The 21,092-nt window shown below is 41.3% G+C and overlaps 1 protein-coding gene across 1 annotated transcript; it reads left to right on the top strand.

Moving 5' to 3' along the window:
* The first annotated feature begins 347 nt into the window (after positions 1–347).
* LOC130208620 (vesicle-associated membrane protein-associated protein B/C-like) lies at positions 348–20,292 on the top strand. The gene is made up of 6 exons (XM_056437863.1): positions 348–559; positions 5,911–6,063; positions 12,241–12,344; positions 13,233–13,313; positions 16,323–16,502; positions 17,641–20,292. Exons 1-6 carry the CDS (start codon positions 502–504, stop codon positions 17,794–17,796), a joined length of 732 nt encoding a protein of 243 aa, XP_056293838.1. The 5' UTR covers positions 348–501; the 3' UTR covers positions 17,797–20,292.
* The last annotated feature ends 800 nt before the right edge of the window (positions 20,293–21,092 follow it).

Genomic DNA, 21,092 nt, shown 5'->3' with positions numbered 1-21,092 from the left:
CGGGCTGACATTCAAGCTTACCCAACACGCCGATTTAAATACAACATATCAACTAATAAATTGCCATATGATAGTATGGATTAAGCTAGCCATCACTCTAGAAATCAGCTGACATTATCATATGTACACACACACACACACTACATTTAAATGTTCGACTTTGTGGGCTAAAAATTAAAAAATTAAAACAGTTTGATCCATGTCTTTAGACTCCTTGCACACTGGTGGGTGCACCCTGCCGTCACCCATCGCCACCCTCCCCGCTGGGTGGCTATGCAGAGGCAGTGACGTCACCGGGCTGTCTCTCGCTCCCTTCCTGCTGCATCACAACAGCCGTGAGTAGCTCGAGTAGTACTGGTTGACCGGGGGGGCTGGATATCCACAGCCAATTCATTGATAAAACAACTCTATTGACGGTTGCAGCGCTCTACGACATCCTAACACGGGGGTAACGGACAGGAACCGGTTGCAGTGCGATAACCCCGCTCCAGCTGTTGGGACATGGCCAGGCCGGAACAGGTTCTGCTCTTGGAGCCTCAGCACGAACTCAAATTCAGAGGTAAGAGGGGAGGGCCCGGCTTGGACGGGAGTGGTTGGAGGCCAGCGGTGTTAGGACAAGGGGAAGCGAAGCCGGTAACAAACCCGAGGGAAGCTAGACTTCACATTGCGACTACGTTACCCTCGTGTGAGATGAGAACGAACGAAAGGACGGCAGGTCAACTGACAGCTAGCTAGTTAGCTTGTAAACTAGCTGGATTAGCTTCCCATGGCTAACCAGGCTAGCCGGGCCCTGTCACACATTTCCTGATGCAGAAACGGCCCTTAACGCGGTTTGAAGCTGCAACACACAAACCAAATGTCGGCTACGTAGTAGCGACTGTAATAAACACACGTGACAACATCATATTCTGACTAGACGTGTCACATTTCATTGCACATAAGCTTTTAATAACCCAAGGATGGTTAAATGAGAGAGAACTAATTTCCCCTTGGGGATTAATAAAAGTGTATATTCTATTCTATATTCTACAACATCCTTAGCAGGTGCAGCTAGCTCACGTTGTCTCTGATTGGCTGTCTCTCTCCGTAGGCAGCCAGCTGTCATTTAATAACCGACAGGACAACACACCCGGGCCAACCTCTGCAACTTGATATGTGTTAACGACGGGTCATCAACGTGCCCACCGTTCTTATGTCCTGAGCTTTACAATTGCTCATAGACATTTAAGGGAAGCTTTTTGGCTGCGATATGTCACGTTGCTTTAGGCCTAAATAATGTTACATAAACACATACATGGTACTACTGTATCTGTTTTGAAACGCAACAACTCACATAGATTCTGCCACAAAAAAGGGTTTATGAATACATTTTATTCTCTTATTATTAGTATTAGTATTATTATAGTGACATTTGGAGGTATCAGCTGTTGGTCTCCCAAACATAATGTGGCTGGTGGTGTTTGTTGTAAGCACCCTGAAAATTACACTTATAACCATAAGCACCAAAAAGAATATGCTACTGTTGGTCCCGTACTATTGCTATGATAGATCATACTTTGGTTAAGATGACAAGTTGGTTCTACTGTATTTGTATGTGAACGGATATGAACTGAACTAATATTCAATTGTGCAGCTAAGGTGTAACTAACTGTTGTTTTTTACTTTAATTACAGCGTAATGGCACATTGCAAATCAGGAATGAAGTGTCTGAGTTGTATCAGGCTCACAGTGAGCCTGTAAATTGCATTGGAAATAATATAAAATTAGGTGCCCTGATATATAGAAATAATGGACAAAGCAGAAACGACAAATGCCAGGATAGTTTCCTCCACCAAGTTTGTTATTTTCTCTTTCCTTCAACCACTGTAAGACACTCAAAGTCTGATGTACGAGAGAGAATAATAAGGAAAGCTGTGAGTATTAAACAATATGGGATTGACTCAAAATAGTCAAATTCATTGTAATAAAGGAACATGCCAAGCAGTTTAAGACACATGTATATATTTGTAATAGTTGTTTGGGGGATTAGGCTATATTACGCACAGGCAATACGTGTTAATAGGATCAATTAGCTCTTCATAGTATATCTTAATGGTCGTTGGAGTTTTTTGTGAGTTGGACACTTTCCTCAGAAACGTTCAGGACGTAGTACATCAGGTCTACAGTCGTCTGTTGCGTGAGTCCCTTTCATTAAAAGCCCTTAGAAGTCAAGCCAAGCTTGTGAGGGTCTGAGTTTCCTCTCTGGCTTTGCTCAAAAGGAAAGGGAAGTGTCAGTTGCTCTGCATGTTTGCTGAGCTGAAACTTTATCTGGAATCTAGTGTATGTGCTAATTCTGGAATAACTCCATGTTTTCACGCACAGTTAGTGAGCCTCTCTCAACCGCAAAAAGGTTTTGCTCACAATAATAGCTACTGTAGTGGCCTAATTTGTTATTATGTACGAAAACGCTACTTGATTAGAAAACCTGATCCGGTTAGGTTTTGGATGTAATTGTGGCAACAAATGACTAGAGATCCAAATGTTATTTGGATAACCAGCAGCTGCTAAACCAATGTATTCACTGTCAACACTAATAAGAAGTAATGAGTTGTTTTCATCAAGAAATCACCAGACCATCATCGTCTCAAAAACCACATGCACCAATATAGTAGATTTCTACTCATATATATACTCATCATTTGTACAATATTAAGAGATTTTCAATATGCATAAGTGACAACAAATATTGGCCACTGAAAACATTTCCCTCAATAATTCATGGATAATATTTGTTTCATATGCTTTTTCAAGACACTGTAACGTTCCAAAATGAGTGAGTAGTTTCCGTAAGTCGGTCTGATGTAACGTGAGTGGTATTTGGGTCTTTATGCGCTAAGTTTGGGAAGTTATAGATTAATTCGTCCAGGCCTTTCACTTGACTGTGAATTAGCTTTGCTCTCACTCGAGGTACTGGAAAAACGCAGCAGCAACCAACAGCTGCCAGTTAGTTATCTGGATACATTTCGCTGTGCAGATCCTCGGGTGTCCTGTCAATAAAAACACTTTTGCCAGAAATAACAGGAATGAATTAAGGACATGTAATTCTGTGGTTTTCTGAGGGAGCACTTGGATACATAGAATTGGATGTGTTGACATTCTGCACGCCCTCCAACATGTGCAGATAATATCAAAAAGACTCATTAGACTCTTGGCTTTCTCCAGGTATGCATGCCATATTAAGTTTTTTTTTTTTTTTTTTTTTTTTTGTAAAAAAAAAAGATAAGATCCCTCACATCCAACAGATTTGACTTCTCTGTTAATGTCATTACCACTGAGGTCAAAAGAAGACCTCACACAACAGTGAAGATTGGTTGCTCTTGTGGCGGGTATTTAATGAGTGCAATAATTATAGCTCTGAATTTATCTCTGCCTCCGAACCTATTTATAAATCTGTATTATTTGTATATATTGTCCCCGGGCGCTTCACTGCAGCCCACTGCTCCTTAATTACTAAGGACGGGTCAAACGCAGGGAATAATTTCCCCACGGGGATAAATAAATGTAGTTTTCTTTCTTCTTATATCCATGCAGATAGGTCTGGTGTTTAAACAGCCAAAGAAATCAGGTCTTCAATTAGGACTGGGATCGAGAAAAGAAACACAACGAAGTTACTGCTGATTAGTTAGGAAAAAAAACATAATTTAACCCATGTTTAACGTCGTGAGCCGCAGACAGTACATCACCAAACAAATATGTGTTTTCTAAATGTCTTAAAGTGTCCTAGTTTAAGGTTGTCTGCAGTGTATTATCGTTATGAGCAGCAGAGCTAAATGGGCTGACTTCACACAGCTATGTGAACCTGCTGGTTTTTCCAATGCCTCCGATACCTTTCCCCTCCATTGTGTCCGAATTTCTCTCCATTCCTTTCAACCTCAGACACAACTCACGGTTAATCGTTTACCACCTTGAACATATCATTTCCTAACCAATATAATTTATGAGATACAAACTGGATGTAGCTGCCTTCACACAAAGGTTTGAAAGCGGTTAAGACCACAGGAAAACCTGTCAAACAGAGACAATGCCATGTTTGGGAAGGAATATAACAAAATGAAATGGGCCAATTCATTTAATAGTTAAATCACAGGTAGTTGAAATATGGCAACGGATGAACGGAAACAATAATACTTACCTTTTTATAACTAAAATAAAAAGAACTAGAATGGGCACTCGGTAGAGCGCATACCTTCGCATATCACAAGATTGGGTATTGAATTATGAACATGTTGGCATTAGTTGCATGCCAATTGGATAAAAATTGACCATGCTATGGACGGTAAAAAGATGTTGACCTTTGCATGACCTTGACCTTTGACCCGATTGATCCCAAAATCTAATCAAATGGTCCCCGGATAATAACCAATCATCCCACCAAATTTCATGCGATTCGGTTTAATACTTTTTGAGTTATGCGAATAAAACGCATACAAATAAATAAATAAATACACGGCGATCAAAACATAACTTTCCGCATTTTCAATGCGAAGGTAATAATGCTCCGTCAAAAAACACTGACAACCTAGTGCTGCTGTCAGGATATAAACTCACTTAACCTTCGCTCACCCTTTTAGTTTTGGCACACATTTGTCTTTTTATGTAAAGGTTTTCTGCATTATCGACGAATCTGTGTGGCTTGTGAGATTCTCAGAGATATGTGGCCGGAATCAACAATGACGGCTGTAATTAGTTGTAGACAAACTGCCTTGGGTATTCTGATCATGGTAGTGCAGTAGCAAAGGCCTGTGATTTGTACACACAGTTTGTTCTTTAAAGATTTTGGTAAATTGATACAATAATTTTTTTTGGGTAATCGTAAGGACAGAATCGACATGTTGTCAAAATCAATCTGCAGTGCAATGTGAAACGAATAAGAAAAAGCAGATGGATTTACAATAATCCAGTTCTCACCAGGTTGTGTTACTGAGATTAAAGATGTTTTGGGTTTTAATGTGAGAAACACACTGGAATTATTTATCTTGAGGACAACTTGCAGTCAAACATAAAGAAACCCCACATTAGTTAAATTGGCGCTAAAACCCTGTGTATCTCAAATGTCAAATCGAATAAAGAAACTGCAGCAGAAGGTCAAATTGTGGGCAGTAAAGTGAATTTGTTATAATTGAATTCACATCCATTTAGGCTTTGATAGACCACAATCACATGTTTTAACATGCGTGTCGCATATTCTTTTATTTAATGTTACCCACTCGTATTTCAGTCATCTAATTTATTTGTAATAAAGCTTAGATCAGCCAGTTGTTGCTGAGGTTAACAGTGTTTCTGTGTTTAATATGTGGCAAACTTTTCTGAAATGTGGTTGTCTATTGTGATAAAGAGCTTTAATAGTAATTTTACCGTATATTACAACATAATGATTCACATTTTGAAATCTTTTCTGAATTAAATGAATTCCCTTTACTTTCTTCCTTGAAATGTCAGCGTACAGACATGTACAATGTTTTTCTATAATAGGTCTGTCTGCCGATTTTCTATTTGTCATGTTTTTTTAATTTCTGTATTAAAACTGACGTTTTTCCCGCAGCAATGGATTATGAATTGTGGATTTGCATTTTCACGTGTTTTGCGGACAGGTGTCAGCCTTCACACATTGGCTTGTTTGAGTTTGTGTGCGAGTGGCAGTTCTATTCTTCTTTGCATTCGTCATTTTCTCCAACCATTTGGCATTCAAACAATTTAATTGGTGTCAAGTCAACTGCATTTGATGACTTGTTTTGCTCTTGTTGAAATTAAGATTGAGATCATTTCGGAGTTCAGTCTCTGGAGGGCATTGCATAGTTTATAGTTAACTCAGAGATCTCAAAGATGTTTTCCCGAATCTCAAAGTGTTTTCCATATCTTTCCTCGTCACAGGTCCATTCTCAGACGTGGTCACCACAAATCTCAAGCTCTCCAACCCGACAGACAGGAATGTGTGTTTCAAGGTGAAGACGACAGCGCCGCGCCGGTACTGCGTGCGGCCCAACAGTGGAATCATCGATGCGGGCACCTCCATCCACGTCTCAGGTATTGAATAGGACAGTGAGCCCTTTAATTTATTCTTATTTATTCTTGGCTACTTTAACATGTAGCTGCTGCTGTGGCTGAAACGATTAGCTAATTACAAGAGAAATTATTTAATAGTTTTGATACTCAATCTTTTCATTGCCGGGGCGGCTGTAGCTCAGTGGGGTAAGGGGGTCGTCATGTAACCCCAAGGTTGTCGGTTCGATCCCGGTTCTCCCCATTAGTTGCAAGTCGAAGTGTCCTTGAGCAAGGCACTGAAACCCCAGTTGCTTCCCGGGCGCATCACTGCAGCCCACTGCTCCTTAATAACTAAGGGTGGGTTAAATGCAGAGAACTAATTTCCCCTTGGGGATTAATAATGTATATATCTATCTAAATATGAGTATTGGGCTATTTTTCTGTAGAGACGTTGTTTTTTGTATTGCTTGTAAACAACAAACTCAACAACTCAAATGTAGTATTTATTGTCGTGTGTTTTTCTCGATGATTGAACATTATTATTTATATATAAAACAATCCCCGGAGGGAATTTCATGTGCCATTGCATTAATGAGAATGAAACGCAGTAAATGTGACGGTACAAGTTGAGACCCAAACTAACATAATAAAAATAAAGAGCAGTTAGCCCTTGATTCTGCATTGGATCTCTGAATCAGTTAAAATACGTACAGTCTATCAATCTCTTTCTACAGATGGATATAAATGTACATATACAAATATTATTGAATGAATGGATATACAAGCCCATATGTAAGTGTGCCATTATCCCCGCAGGATGAGGCAGGACCAAAGTAAGTAGTTGCTACAGCCATTATATGTAAGACCGTCTAAATTTCACAAACTGTTTCTATTTATATCTTGACCTAAAAAAACAATCTTCTGTAAGAAGTAAGCTAATCTATGATCTCGCTAGTACCCTGATTGGCTTAGCTCTTTTTACATAAAAGCACGCTCCACTCCTCTCCCGTTACTCAGTAAATCCCCCGTCCTCTTGCCCACGCCCCGCCTGCAGGGCCTCGTTCCCCGTTGTGCGCTCTGAGGGAGACAGGTACAGCTCGTGTTTCCACACTGTGCCACCTCTGCCAGTTACAGCCACGGACTCATTTTACAACTCCACCTATCTGGTGTCAAAGACTGCAAACGATGTTCCTAGTTCCTATGTTGCAGTCAGCAGTGGGCGACAAATCAGCACAATCCCCTCTGTCAGTTGCCTTCATTTTTAACCCGTATTGGGTTGAGAAAGGTCAGAGGTTCGAGTCCCAGAAGGAGATTGCGTTTCGGTGAATGTAATCACTAAATGCAAACATAGGTATGGTCTGTAACCTGTTTCTGTCCAGTTTGACTTAAGGGAAAGTCAAAGTGGTGGACGAGATAACAAGATAGTGTGTTTTCTCATCTTGCAGACAAAGTTATTGCTTTTAAATTGAACACACAATAAGTTACTTTGATGTAAAACCTAGGTTTCTCAAAAGCCATGCGACCCTTCGGTCTGCTGTACGCTTTGTTGCACCTTTTTATAAGGGTGAAAAATAAAACAAAAAACCCCTCAGTTGGGTGTGCCCACGACGTTTCAATTCAACATATCAAATGGCATCTATAGTTCAACGCTCTGTAAACAAACTACCATGTGTACCAACATCCTCTGAACAAATGTAGACTAATAAACACTTATTACATATGGCTTTTTGTGGCAGAATCCAAATGATAAAGATCGGGCTTTACAGAAGGGTTCAACACTTAATTAATTACATTCGCATTCAAATATTAAATACATATTTAAATGCAGCGCTGTATGCAAGTGTGAATTTAGTTTGTTTGCAAAGAAACTCCCCAGGGCACTTTTAAGTAATTGTTATTCCTGGTTTTAAAAGCTACATTATGGATATATGATCAAATAAACACTGCTTGGCTGTCAAACCAACATTACTAATCACAAATATTCTTGTTTGGAAATATTCTGAAAGCAAAACAGTGAAACTCAAACTACCATCAGAATATCATTCTTGACGTATTCAGGTAAATATTGTGCTAGATCATTTATTTTTCCGTCCAAGAAGATTGCATTGGATCTGTAACTCTCTGGCCTTTAATATTTAACAAAAGCCACAAACAATCCCGTTCACGAAAGGGAACGCTCTGCCACAGGATACCTACGAACCCTGAGACGTGTCATCTGCTGGCTCAGCTGAGGAGACACTCGGGGCTTTTGAAGCTCAACCCAGCTGTAACTGTATATGTTCGACGTCGCCATGACCACAGGAATGCTGTTGAGGTTGATTGGTGTTATGTAGCAGCATCCAGTGGAAAAATATGTGGTGTGAATGTTTCAAAAATCCTTGTATCCACAAATATTCAGCTTCTTCTGGGAATATGTCAGAAGTGTGTCTGACATGCTCACATTTGTTATCATTTTAAGGGAGGTTTACAAAAAAACATGTAAAAACATGTCCACAAAAAGAAAAAAATCTTTTGTTGCCGTTATCTAAATAATCTTTATTAGCTTGCTCTTATACTCAATTCTAGAGTGTCTTTTGTTATGACAAGGCAATAAAGGCATTCCCCTATCTTCAATGACATCCATACTCATAAAGCATTTCTGCTAATAAGGTCCGTTTCAATATTTTAACCCTCCTGTTATCTTCACATTTACTAACATATTTTACCCTCGGGGTCAATTTGACCCCAGCAATTAAAACCTCCAGAAAATTATGAGAATTAATATTGTTTTCCAAGTTTAAGTGTGAGGTACTTTATGTTTGTTTGTTGACTACCTAAATAGCCCTTTCAATATATAAAAAAGTTGATATTTCTTATATGTTTGACACAGTGAAAAACAGCCTGGGGTCAAATTGACCCCAAAGAACACCGACATTAATCATTGAATGGGGTCAAATTGACCCTAAAGGTAACAGGAGGGTTAAATTGGCTATCTGCAACTTGATTTCTATAACTTATCCTCCAAGTGGCGGCTACTTTCTGCGAAAGGCCAGTGGATTGAATGCTACTGAGTTATTTCCCATCCTGGGAACGCTGGTTGACTTTTCTCTTTCTTCCTCATTCCCACGCTATCTTGTCTCGGTGGGTTTGCTGATCTTTGACCATGTTTTTGGTGTTGAACAAAGTAGAGAGAGCTCCCTCTTCTTTTCTACCAGTAAGGCCTCTGAAAACGTGCGGAAAGGTTACTGCGATTAGACGTGCGGTGTAAACAATGAGTTCCACGGTATCGTGCGTCATATCTCGTTTTGTGTCACATTGCGTCAAAATGCTCGTAACGTGAGCTTGTATCGAGTTTGGATGAGTTCATTGTTTTGGTTATTAAACTTGAAACTTTTATCTTTTGTATTCTTTATAACTAACTGCTCAGACAGCTCAGCGAGTTTAATTTCTGTTTGGCTTTTTAGTTTTAATGATGTTTTGGACGGTGTGTTTGGCTAAAAGCTAACGTAACTACCAATGCACACACTGCTTTACTCAGCCGCTGCTTTGCGGACGGACACCTTGGTGAGTTTGATTTTGTTTTTGGCAAGATCGTATGAATGTATTATACCACGACTTTGAGGCTTGGACCGCATATTATCAATTAGTTTTGAGTTAATTGTGTTTTTTGCGGCGCCTTACAGCCCATTGTTGTCTATACGGGGGTTAGCCAATTGTGGCTGTAATCATGAACACACATTACAGCAGCAGTCGTTGCAGATGCACCTGGCAGAGATCTGCACCTTTGGAGTACGTGTTTTTCTTCTTTTCCATTTCTGTTATATTGTCAAATAAATTGTTTGTGCTGCTGAAACGAGTGGTTTATTACCTTCGCATTGAAAATGCGGAAGGTTATGTTTTGATCGCCATTTATCTATTTATTTATTTGTATGCGTGTTACTCGCATAAAGTGTTAAACCGAATCGCATGAAATTTGGTGGGATGATTGGTTATTATCCGGGGACCATTTGATTAGATTTTGGGATCGATTGGATCAAAGGTCATGAAAAGGTAAAAATCTTCTTTTTACCAATTGGCATGCAACTAATGCCAAAATGTTCATAATTCAATGCCCAATCTTGTGATATGCGAAGGTATGCGCTCTACCGAGTGCCCATTCTAGTTAATCAATGAATCAGTTCGTCAGTTAACAGAAAACAGCTGATTTCTATTTGAATTAATTAATATTAGTACACCTGATTAGTTGTGGCCCTACAATAGCAAACCTTGCACAGACCCTGTATTAATTATACTCCATAGACCTCTGTAGGCAGTTAGTGGTTACTCTGTTGTGAGCATCTCGTCTCATGGGACACAATTAATTTGTGATGAGAAAGGAACGTTTTCTTCCCTCTAATCGTTCCATTCATCATCAACAAGCAGGCAGGCGATTTAGACCCTGCGTGACTGTGTTAAACACAATTAGCCGCTGTGAGTTCCATAAATTATCACCCAGCGTAAAGCAAAAATAATAAATCACGCCATCAGCAGAAGTAGCTTTTTGTAAAGGTTCAAAGTCTGTCGATCAAAGATTATTTAAATAACTTCCCCCCCCCCTCCTGTGGCTGTGCTTTTTCCATCTCCGGCTTTAGCTCGGGACCCTTTTCATGTTTTTCACTGTTGCTCAAAGAACTTGCATGCTTTTCCTGCCTCCATTCTCTAGCAGTGTCCCCTTGGACTCGAGGTAGATGGGTGTGCAAATTGGGTCTGACTGAAACAGGACGTTCTCAATCTGTTCATGCCGTCTGTTTCTGCTTTGCGATATTGAACTGCCCTGATTGCTGTAACGGTGCACTGCATCTCTGAGGTCTCCCACTCAAGGGAGAATTGGCATGTGCCATTTATGAAAACCATCCCGATAGCCACACCGGCTTTGAAATTAGGAGGTCATTTGGCTCATGCAAGCCAAAGAATCACGCAGGCATTGTAGACTGTCAAAATATGCCTCTCAATTACATCCTCATTTAAAAGGTGAAAGGTGTAAAAGATCACCCATTTTCATCCCCTCTGCACTTCCACCCTTAACTTGAATCCTCGCATAAGAAAGTGATCATTGTAAATCACCATTACAGCTTTAAAATACCTGTTCGGTCATTGGAATGACATCAAATAACACACCACTGCCTGGGAGGACTGATGTGGTGATGGGTTAAAGTCCTCCTCCAACCCAACACCTGCTTTTCGTTAGAACAATATGTAATGTTCAGAAAGAAAAAGACAGGCTTGGAAGCTGTTACCCCCAGGGTTTTTTTCTAGATCGGTCAGTGTTTTGCTGTCATGGTAACACAAACTTTAGAAATATATCATATCCATCACTTTTTCCAAGCAGCTGGAGCAAGCCCAGAGCCTTGAAGCCCCAGTTCACTGTTTGACAAGCACACAGTTTTTGATACTCACTCCACTTAATAATTCCTATTTAATCCGAGAAGTGGACACAGAGTTGAGGAAGGGAGAGAAATGGAAAAGCGTAATTGCTGGAGTTTGTTTCGTATTTATGGCGGCAGATTTAACCAACGAATCATATTATTTTCCTGTCTGACCCAGTTTGAATAATACTAACAAGAAACTTTGTTTGACACGTTCTCCTGAGTCTCCTGAGGATGAGGTTTAAAAAAATAAAAGAGAAGATAATAATCATGTGGGGGACTCCCTGTTTACACTGCAACTGCTGTTACCTATCAGCCCCAATTCTCTCCCGTGTATCTTGATTCTCAGTTGTTAGCTGGAGGGTCAGAAATAATCTGAAAACATGTTCAAATCAGTCGTGACTATATATATATATATATATTAGTCGTACAACACGTGACCTCGACCATCAGTCCCTCCCCTCTAGTAGGAGGCTGCGGTCCATCAGGACAAAGACCTCCCGCCACAACAAAAGTTTTTTCCCGTCGGCAGTTGGGCTCAGCAATGGAGCCCGGGTTCTTCTTGTTCTTCTTGTTCTTCTTTTCTTCTTCTTCTTCCTCCTCCTCCTCCGGAGGCCTCCTCCACACATATGCCACTTTAACATGCACTTTTAAGTTAAACACTTTAACATTATTTGTTGTCCGAGCACTTTATCTTATCTTATACTTAAGTTCACTGTCGCGTTGATTGTTGTTTGTCATGTCTAAATGTTGCACCTTCCGCCAAAAAAAATTCCTCGTTTGTGTAAACATTCCTGGCAATAAAACTGTTTCTGATTCTGATTTTGTGTTTCAGTCATGCTGCAGCCTTTTGACTACGACCCCAATGAGAAGAGCAAACATAAGTTCATGGTCCAGTCTGTGGTAGCACCTCCTGACATGACCGACATGGAGGGAGTGGTGAGTGAATCATCTTCATAACGTCAATATGTTTTAGCCGCACCAGTGTTTTAAAAACAAAAGATGCTTTGTCCTAGCCTGGATGAGAGGTTGTGTGTCAGTGTTGGCACACAGCAATAAGAGACACAATGAATACCAAAAAGTACAGTAAATAATCATATATATGCCAGCGAGTGTTTTAGAAATACCTAATAAGATGCCGACCATGGGGTTGTAAACCTCATACAGTCTGCTGACACCTAATCGGAGCCATCTTGTATATCACTGCCATTCGATAGACTCACAGGCGCTAACATATTCTGAAAGATTCAAACTATGTACTGTAAATACTTTACCCACTTTTGATGATATCTTGAAAACAAGTATTATTAAACATAAACAAGTATTATTACATAAACATGTAAACATTCTGGAAATAATTCAAAGAGAGATCCTAGTTCAGTCGGTTGACATTTTATACATCACATCTAATAAGTGTTTGTCATACTCGATTTACAATATTCTCGAGTCCAGAATATAATTGAATGTTCTTCTAAAAATATGAAAATAAATGGTGGTTGCTGGCGGAATACATTATCATTATGAGGTCAGTCTGGAATGTATTCATCTCATCGAGAGAGTGAAAGGCATTTTGTTTTATTGTGTTTATTGGAGCCAGACAGTGAAGAAACCTGTTACTTAAATTCCTAAATCGATGCTGATTCCTAAATCCAGACACTATGCTGGAATACGTTTACTATGTCAGCTTTTACTCAGCCGACAATTAATAAAGGAGACGGCAGAAGGGCTGTCTGAGCTTTCTGTCAAGTCTTTTGCAAATGGCCTTGATAAATAATAAAGAAATAATGTGTTGATCCTTTTCTCTTTATCTTTGGTCCACTACTCCAGTGGAAGGAGGCGAAGCCAGACGAGCTGATGGACTCCAAGCTAAGGTGTGTTTTTGACATGCCAGTGGAAAACGAGAAAACGGTAAGCACATGCGGGTTACTCCACTTCCTCCTCGCCTCGTGTCTTTTTTCTTTGTCACTGGAGACGAGATATCAAAGCAGTACATACAATTATTTGGTCAAGACACAATTGTTCTCCACAGCAATGCCATAATGTATTTTTGATTATTGGTGTGTCTGGAATAATGTATCATGCGTCTTGTTTTTACCCCAAAAAATAAAAATATGTAGGCCTTTTTATTGCCTCTTCCTCACAGTAAAACATCTGTTTATTTGTTAATCTTCGTCCCAAGGAAGGTCTGCGTTATTTATGGGCTGCTGGTGTTCATCGTGGTTTTCTAGATCCTGACCTCTTTACTGCTCGATCTCCCTTCTCTGTCTCTATCCTGTCCTTAGTATTCATCTCTCCACATTTATTTGTACTCGTGTGTGTGTGTGTGTGTGTGTCGCAGAACCTGTTGCTTTTTATTTTGACGCCCATGTTAACTGTTCTGAGACTCGTCTGCATGTTGACCACGCTCATCTAGAGATTTGAGATCCCACCTATTTTCTTTCCATGTGTTGTGTGCATAGCAAAAATAGACAGGGAAAATTATCTTTTGACAGTATATTGACATAATACTAATATCACTACCGTTTCAATTTCTATATTCGTAGAACATGTCGCACACAAGGACACAAGTTGATATTAATTTTCAACTGAACATTTCCTGTTTCTCTTTGAAAAATAAAAGCTCTCTAGCGTCTTTCTGTAGCTAGAATCCATTCATTGGTTAAAAAAAGGCTTTTATTCTGAAATATTTTCCCAACACTGGTGTGGGAAATAGTTTTAGTTGTGAATTGTTATCGTCATTGACAAATGTGCACACCCTTTATAACCTTTTTCCATCTAAATAAATGAAATATAAATGGCATACAATAAAAGGAAACATTTTGGATACTATGAAAGACAAACTATGGGGAGAGAAAGGCTGGCGGCGGTCGCTCAGCAACGCTGTCCGTGTGGACACCAGCAGTTCAGCGAGCCGACAGTCGGTGTGGCTCGGGTGTAACGCTGTCGAACGTCTTTCTGTCCCCCTCACTCTTTTTCATTGTCTCTTTTTCCATCTGGTTTATGTTGTATTCAAATTTCAAACATTATTCTTCATCCCTTTCTCCATCTCTCCTCCAGCTCTCTCTCCCCACACCCTCAGCCATCATTATCTCATCGGAGGTTATCTTATTTAGTTTAATCTCACATGCAGTTTATTATTGTTGTGATTACAGCTGTAGAGGCATTACATCTTATCTTGTCATGATCTGAACTGGTTCCATGAACACGGGGAGGAAAAAGGACTCTCGTGGTTGTTTTTGATTAATTTTGATCCTTTTGGATTCATACACATGGCTCCCAGTCAGAAACTCAGAGTCCGTTAGACGGAGATAATGCTGATGGAAACCAGCGTGATCCACTTATGAAAGGCACCCCTGGGTGAACTCTCCCACAAACATGGAGATATGCAGCTTGAACTTTTGTTCATATATACATCGAAGTATGCAAGCCTACGAATAGAAACATTGCAGCGTGTCGTTATGTTGCACGTTGTATCGATACTTAAAAAGTACCGCGGTACCCGTACGTTAAAAACTATCCGATTTTGCATATTTTTAGTATCGATACTTCAATAAAATAGCACGCCATCAGAGTGCATGCACTGATCCTCTTCCTCATGCTGCCTGCCTGCATTCACTGCAAGGGGGCGGGGCTGCCCAGCGCTCACTTCAAGTGCAGGAGACACGGCGTCAAGCGCAGGAGACACGGCGTCAAGCGCAGGAGACACGGCGTCAAGCGCAGGAGACACGGCGTCAAGCGCAGGAGACACGGCGTCAAGCGCAGGAGACACGGCGTCAAGCGCAGGAGACACGGCGTCAAGCGCAGGAGACACGGCGTCAAGCGCAGGAGACACGGCGTCAAGCGCAGGAGACACGGCGTCAAGCGCAGGAGACACGGCGTCAAGCGCAGGAGACACGGCGTCAAGCGCAGGAGACACGGCGTCAAGTGCAGGAGACACGGCGTCAAGTGCAGGAGGCACGGCGTCAAGCGCAGGAGACACGGCGTCAAGCGCAGGAGACACGGCGTCAAGTGCAGGAGACACGGCGTCAAGTGCAGGAGACACGGCGTCAAGTGCAGGAGACACGGCGTCAAGTGCAGGAGACACGGCGTCAAGTGCAGGAGACACGGCGTCAAGTGCAGGAGGCACGGCGTCAAGCGCAGGAGACACGGCGTCAAGTGCAGGAGGCATGGCGTCAAGCGCAGGAGACACGGCGTCAAGCGCAGGAGACACGGCGTCAAGCGCAGGAGGCACGGCGTCAAGCGCAGGAGACACGGCGTCAAGCGCCGAAGATTTTGCCGACTGTCCTCGGCTTTTTGGAGAAAAAAAGATGCCAGAAGTGAAATGTGGAAGTACTTAGTCGACTTTGCAGACAGTGAAGGACATACAGAGACCGGTCTGCTAAACTTGTTTCAAAGACTCACAGACCAAGGGGGGATTTTCACCTCAAACACACATCTGTAAAGATATGTCACTCTACAATTGCTCATACTTATAGAAGGAACTATGTCGTCATCTGGTCAGACACGGACAAAAGGCCTCCATAGCCGTGTATGATCAACGCTATGATGGCATCATGGAGTTTTCACTATCTTGCTGTAGGCTAATATTAATATTATTGCCGTTTATTAAGTGTTCAAAAAGCTGGGCCGTAACAGGCTGGTAAAAAAGGTGACCATACAGATGTTCTATTTTTTACTATTATAGATAAATATACCAGAGAAAAAATCCGTAGTGTTGTATCGAATTATGGTTTCGTGGTATCTTGATATTTTTAGGAGGTATCGTATGGAAGTTATAATGTTGGTATCGATTCGAGACAACCCCAGTGTGCCGTGTGTCAGCCAGCTCATCGGTCAGAATCGCCATGGAAACGTTTTAGCAGCAAACGCACATCTTACTGCGTTATGTAACTCGTCGCCCTGGTAACTGACTTTCAGCACGAGACGGAGTCCAACAAGATGATGTCGTCCAGCTTGCTGAAGTCCGACTCCTCCACGCTGCCTCCCAAGTCAATGAGCTCCACCCTTGATGACGGGGAGGTGAAGAAGATCATGGAGGAGTGTAAGCGGCTGCAGATGGAGGCTCAGAGGCTACGGGAAGAAAACAAACAGATCCGGGTGAGTGAGACGCTTCTAGGGCCGCAGTCGGTTCATACATGAAAGACACAGGTTATTTCTTTTGTACTGACTGATGTTCACAATCAAGATAAGCAAATTAAGTGGAAATTTGATTTACGCCAAAGTGCTGGGTCCCAATGACATTGTGCGGTGTCCCTCCACCCTCTTCCTGTATTCCTTTGAATGGAGACAGTAATTCAAGACTGAGGTTTGAATGAAGTGCAAGTGCTCAGATCCATCATCGGTGGCAGACCTCATCGTTCATAAGTCGTACGGCAATTTAGCAAATCAATGAGTTTGCCATCAATCCCAGCGATCAGTGAAGTGAGGTTGAATTGGGTTTTGTTCAGGTCGGGTTGGAAATGAGTCCCATGCACACACACACACACACACACACACACACACACACCACCATCGCCACCTCCTCCACTTTAAGGTTTTGCCAGACGCAGAACGACTGTTGGCTGCTCCTGCGCCTGAGATTAAACTAACGGAGAGCCCCACCCCCCCCACCCCTCCACCCGCTGCTGGGAAATGAAGTGTGTGAAAAGCCTGGCGCCTTCTGCGTTCCTCTGAGGATGGAGTCAGATAAAGATTTAAGCAGATCCTATTTCTTTGAGCGTGTAAATAAATAGTCTTATCTCTTTGAGGGATTGACAAGCCGAATGTCTTTTCTTCATGACATCTTCGTTCCCTTTCTTCTTCTTTTTCTTCCCAAAAACAATTGCTTTCTTTAATAATTTGTCAATCATTTACGGGGTTCGTTCGGTCATGGGAAACCTGGAAAATTCATGGAATTTTAAAATGGTCATTTCCAGGCCTGGAAAAGTCATGGAAAAAACTGAAATCATAAAAGTTTTGGAAAAGTCATGGAAATTTCATGTTTCAATGTTAATTTACGCCGAGTTTGAAATAACTATAATGTTTTTTTAAAGAAAGACGCTCAAAATATAAGCCGGCATACGCTCTCAATACGCACAATTTTCAAAAATGTTCATGTTTATACCGAGATTTCAGTTTGGTCATGGAAATTTGGTTTAAAGTCCTGGAAATCCATTGGTCAAAATGTGTAACTAAGAACCCTGAATTTATTTTACCCCGCTTTTCTAACCATGACTTCTCTCTCCCTCCGATCCAGGAGGACGATGGTCTGCGGATGAGGAAGAGTAACTTGATGTCATCTCAACACTCTTCGATGGGCATGAAGAAAGACGAGGGCCTGAGCGCCCGCACGATGGCCCTCATCGTGCTCTTCTTTGTGGTGGGCGTCATCGTGGGCAAGTTGGTCTTGTAGGCGGCGGCGCAGTGGGGTCGGGCCGCAGCATGCTGTCAGGGGGATGAAAACAAGCACGGGATCTGGGATTTTGGATCGGAAATGCCATATCTGCTGGGTGGGGGTACTAGTTTTGATTCAGTCTCATTTATGTAAAGAAATGTCAAGGGTAATGTATGAGAGAATAGAAAAAACTTGCCTCTACGTAATCATCACATAATCATCCTGTCCCTCTTTCCCAAAGTTTCATGTATACAGATCACTGGTTTGGGGGGGACGTGTGTGTGTGGGTGGGTGTGTGGGTGGGTGGGTGTGTGTATGTGGAGAGGGTTAAAGGAAACAAAATTTAACGCTCATGATCCAGACCAATTTTATAACACCGGCGAGGTCGTGTTGGTGCAACTGAGTCAGTTTGCAATTGTGTGAGTGTCATTTTAGTGTTTTGGTTGTTTCTCTTTCTAAATGACAGAGGCCAGAGCCGATATATATGTATATGTAACCCCCCACCCCCCTTGTACAGGTTTTCCTTCCAGCTAAACAAACCCCCTTTAAGGAAGGAATTTACCAGAGTGATGATCCACAGTCAGGCGCACACACACACACACACACACACACACACACACACAGAGCTACCAAACTGACTCCTCCAATCAGAGGCTTTGTGAAATGGGATTGTCTTTGATTGTAGATCAACCTTGATCAGTGTAAGAAACTCACTACCATTGTTTTTTTCTGTTTTTTTCCTTGCGTCGTTTTTATTTTCACTCGACCTTCTCCCCGTCACCCGTCACTCAGTGCTCACCGCATCCCCAGTTGTCAGGGGGGAAAATGTTTGATTGCATGCCTTCACACACAGATTGCTTGAATCTAATTTAATTGCTTTTATAATGGTGATAATATTATGTCATTTGGCTGTAGGTTTGCACAACTACATTTTCTGTTTGTTTTTATTCTTCTTTCTTTTCTTGCATTGTTATGATTTTGAGTTTTTGTCTTCTCTGTTCTAGGGTTGAAGCATTTAAAGAATATTGCAGCTACAAAATGAGCTCCAGCTTTGTAGGATTAGATCATTTCTGTAAATGTTATCCAGATGAAAGGCTTGCCTTGTGAACTATTTGGGCAAGTTATTCTCAGGCCAAGTTGGAGGTATATGAATATATAGAAATAGTACATTATTATTATTAATATAAATAAATAAAAATAAGTGCACCCACCCACAAAGCATGCATACATACATGTAGAGAGAAAATGGACAGGAGATGCCCGTAGAGGCCGGTTATGTGTTCCCCTTACAGCATCAACAGTAACAGTAAGGTCCTGTGACGGCGTCCTCACAAAGGGATCGTGACCTTTTTCAGTTTTTTTTTTTCTCATTTTCCGACAGCCACACATTTGTTGACGTTCTGTTTCGTTTGGGGCAAATGTATGTCGGAGATCCAACGGGTGTTTCAAGCTGCCTGCTCCAGCTCTCCACTGCTGGTGATTCACGTTTTGGTTTCATGTCACTATACTGCAGGCCCGTGTTCATTTTTGGGTGTTTGTTCAGCATTTAACCGTTGCTTATTAATGTTAAATCCCCACTGCATTTGAAGTCGTCTTCATGTTGAATGCACCAGGATTAAGCGTGTCACTCCTTTGATCTTCCTGCATCAGACATGTTTTTGGGTGGAGGGGGGCAAAAAGCATACAGACTAGTTTAAATCCTTGAGGGGACCACTTGATGACATTGTACTGTTCCAGAGCCAATGGTTTCATTTGGGTCTAAAAATAAACAAAAACATAACCTCATTGTTTCATATCCAAATTTGCATGAGGGGCAACATAGCAGTGGAGGGTACCATTCTGCTTTGTAATATTTGAAGGAAAAAGAGCAGTTGTTCATGTTTTTATCCCACTATATCCACATAAGATAGTCCATTATCCGTTGTTAAATTGAAAAGAAAAATGTAATTCAACCCACATTTCACATTAAGTGGAGGGGAAGATGATAGATATGACTGGCGGGTGAGAGATTAAAATATACATGAGCTTGTGTTTCTACTGAATCTCTGTGAAGTTGTTGGGTTGAGGATGACTTGCTGCTTAGAGGGAGGGCACAGCTGAGCTACAGTCCCATCTTGGGTTATCAGACCTGGGTCACTTAGTACGCACAGGAAATTGTTCTTGTTCAGTGAATCCTGGTTGGAGTATCGGCGCATTTTTACATGAAAAAAATACTGCATAATAATTTACCACCGTCCTAATGTGGTACTCCAAGCAGGATTAAAGAAACAATAACATTAACAATGGAATACTAACTGATCCAGTCGCGGTTGTAAAACACACTACACTGACTATCACCGTGATCAATGTAAGCAGTCGGCAAACTGTTTTGTATGTATATAAATAAATAAGTATCTGAGAAGAAGATTCATATTCCTAGTTCAAGTAGTCTCTCTGGTGTATAAAAGCAACCCAACCTGGTTGGACTATGTAACATCTTAATAAATTAAATGAATAAAGCCCCTACCAAACCGTGTGAAGTCATTTCCTGTTATACACACGCAACAAAGTGCATATTTACATATACTGTTTACACTATCACAAATAACTTTTTATATTACAGAAGTATTCTCTTATTGATAAGAACTGTGCTGCCCTGCTGATGGTTCAGGCTGATTGATGCACTTGTATGTGTGATGAAGGTGTAGTCGGGGCTATGAATGTGTCATCTGTAGGTGTGTTACTAATTTTACACATTTTACATTGTGGCCAAATTATCATATTGTATTTTCCAGGTACTTCACCTTTTTTTTTGGTGCAACTTCATACATTTTCATTTTAGAAAGTTAACTTTCCAGTTTTGTTCACATGAATAGCCCTTATTTAAATAATTGCGTCCTAAAAGTTGTAAAATGCACTAATAGCTGGATCCAGTTATTTTCCTGCCTCTGTTCATGGGAATTCGGCCAACACCCGGGCTGGACCGAGGGCTGGGCGGCTTCATTTCCAAACCTCAACATCTCTAGTCCCGACTGGCATTACTCGACCCAGACGTTACACAGCTCGCTCTGCATTTAGAACTTCATCACATGTGAAGTATTACTCGGCAGAAAAAAAGGTTATATACACTTTAGCAATCTTTTGACACATTATCACTCCTCGATGAGATGAAAAAGTGATTTATTGAGCGAGGCTTTGCTGCGTGCAGCTATTAAAGGCTGGATCACATCTTGGCAGAGGCTGCTGTCTGAGGACATCTGAGCCACCCAAGCACACAAACACGTGTCGAACGACCTGCTATCCACGCTGTGCCTCATGTGGCGCCGTTGCACTCG

This window comes from Pseudoliparis swirei, chromosome 18 (genome assembly GCF_029220125.1).
Source record: "Pseudoliparis swirei isolate HS2019 ecotype Mariana Trench chromosome 18, NWPU_hadal_v1, whole genome shotgun sequence".
NCBI classification, from domain to species: domain Eukaryota; kingdom Metazoa; phylum Chordata; class Actinopteri; order Perciformes; family Liparidae; genus Pseudoliparis; species Pseudoliparis swirei.
This window is presented reverse-complemented; position numbering and strand designations above follow the sequence as displayed.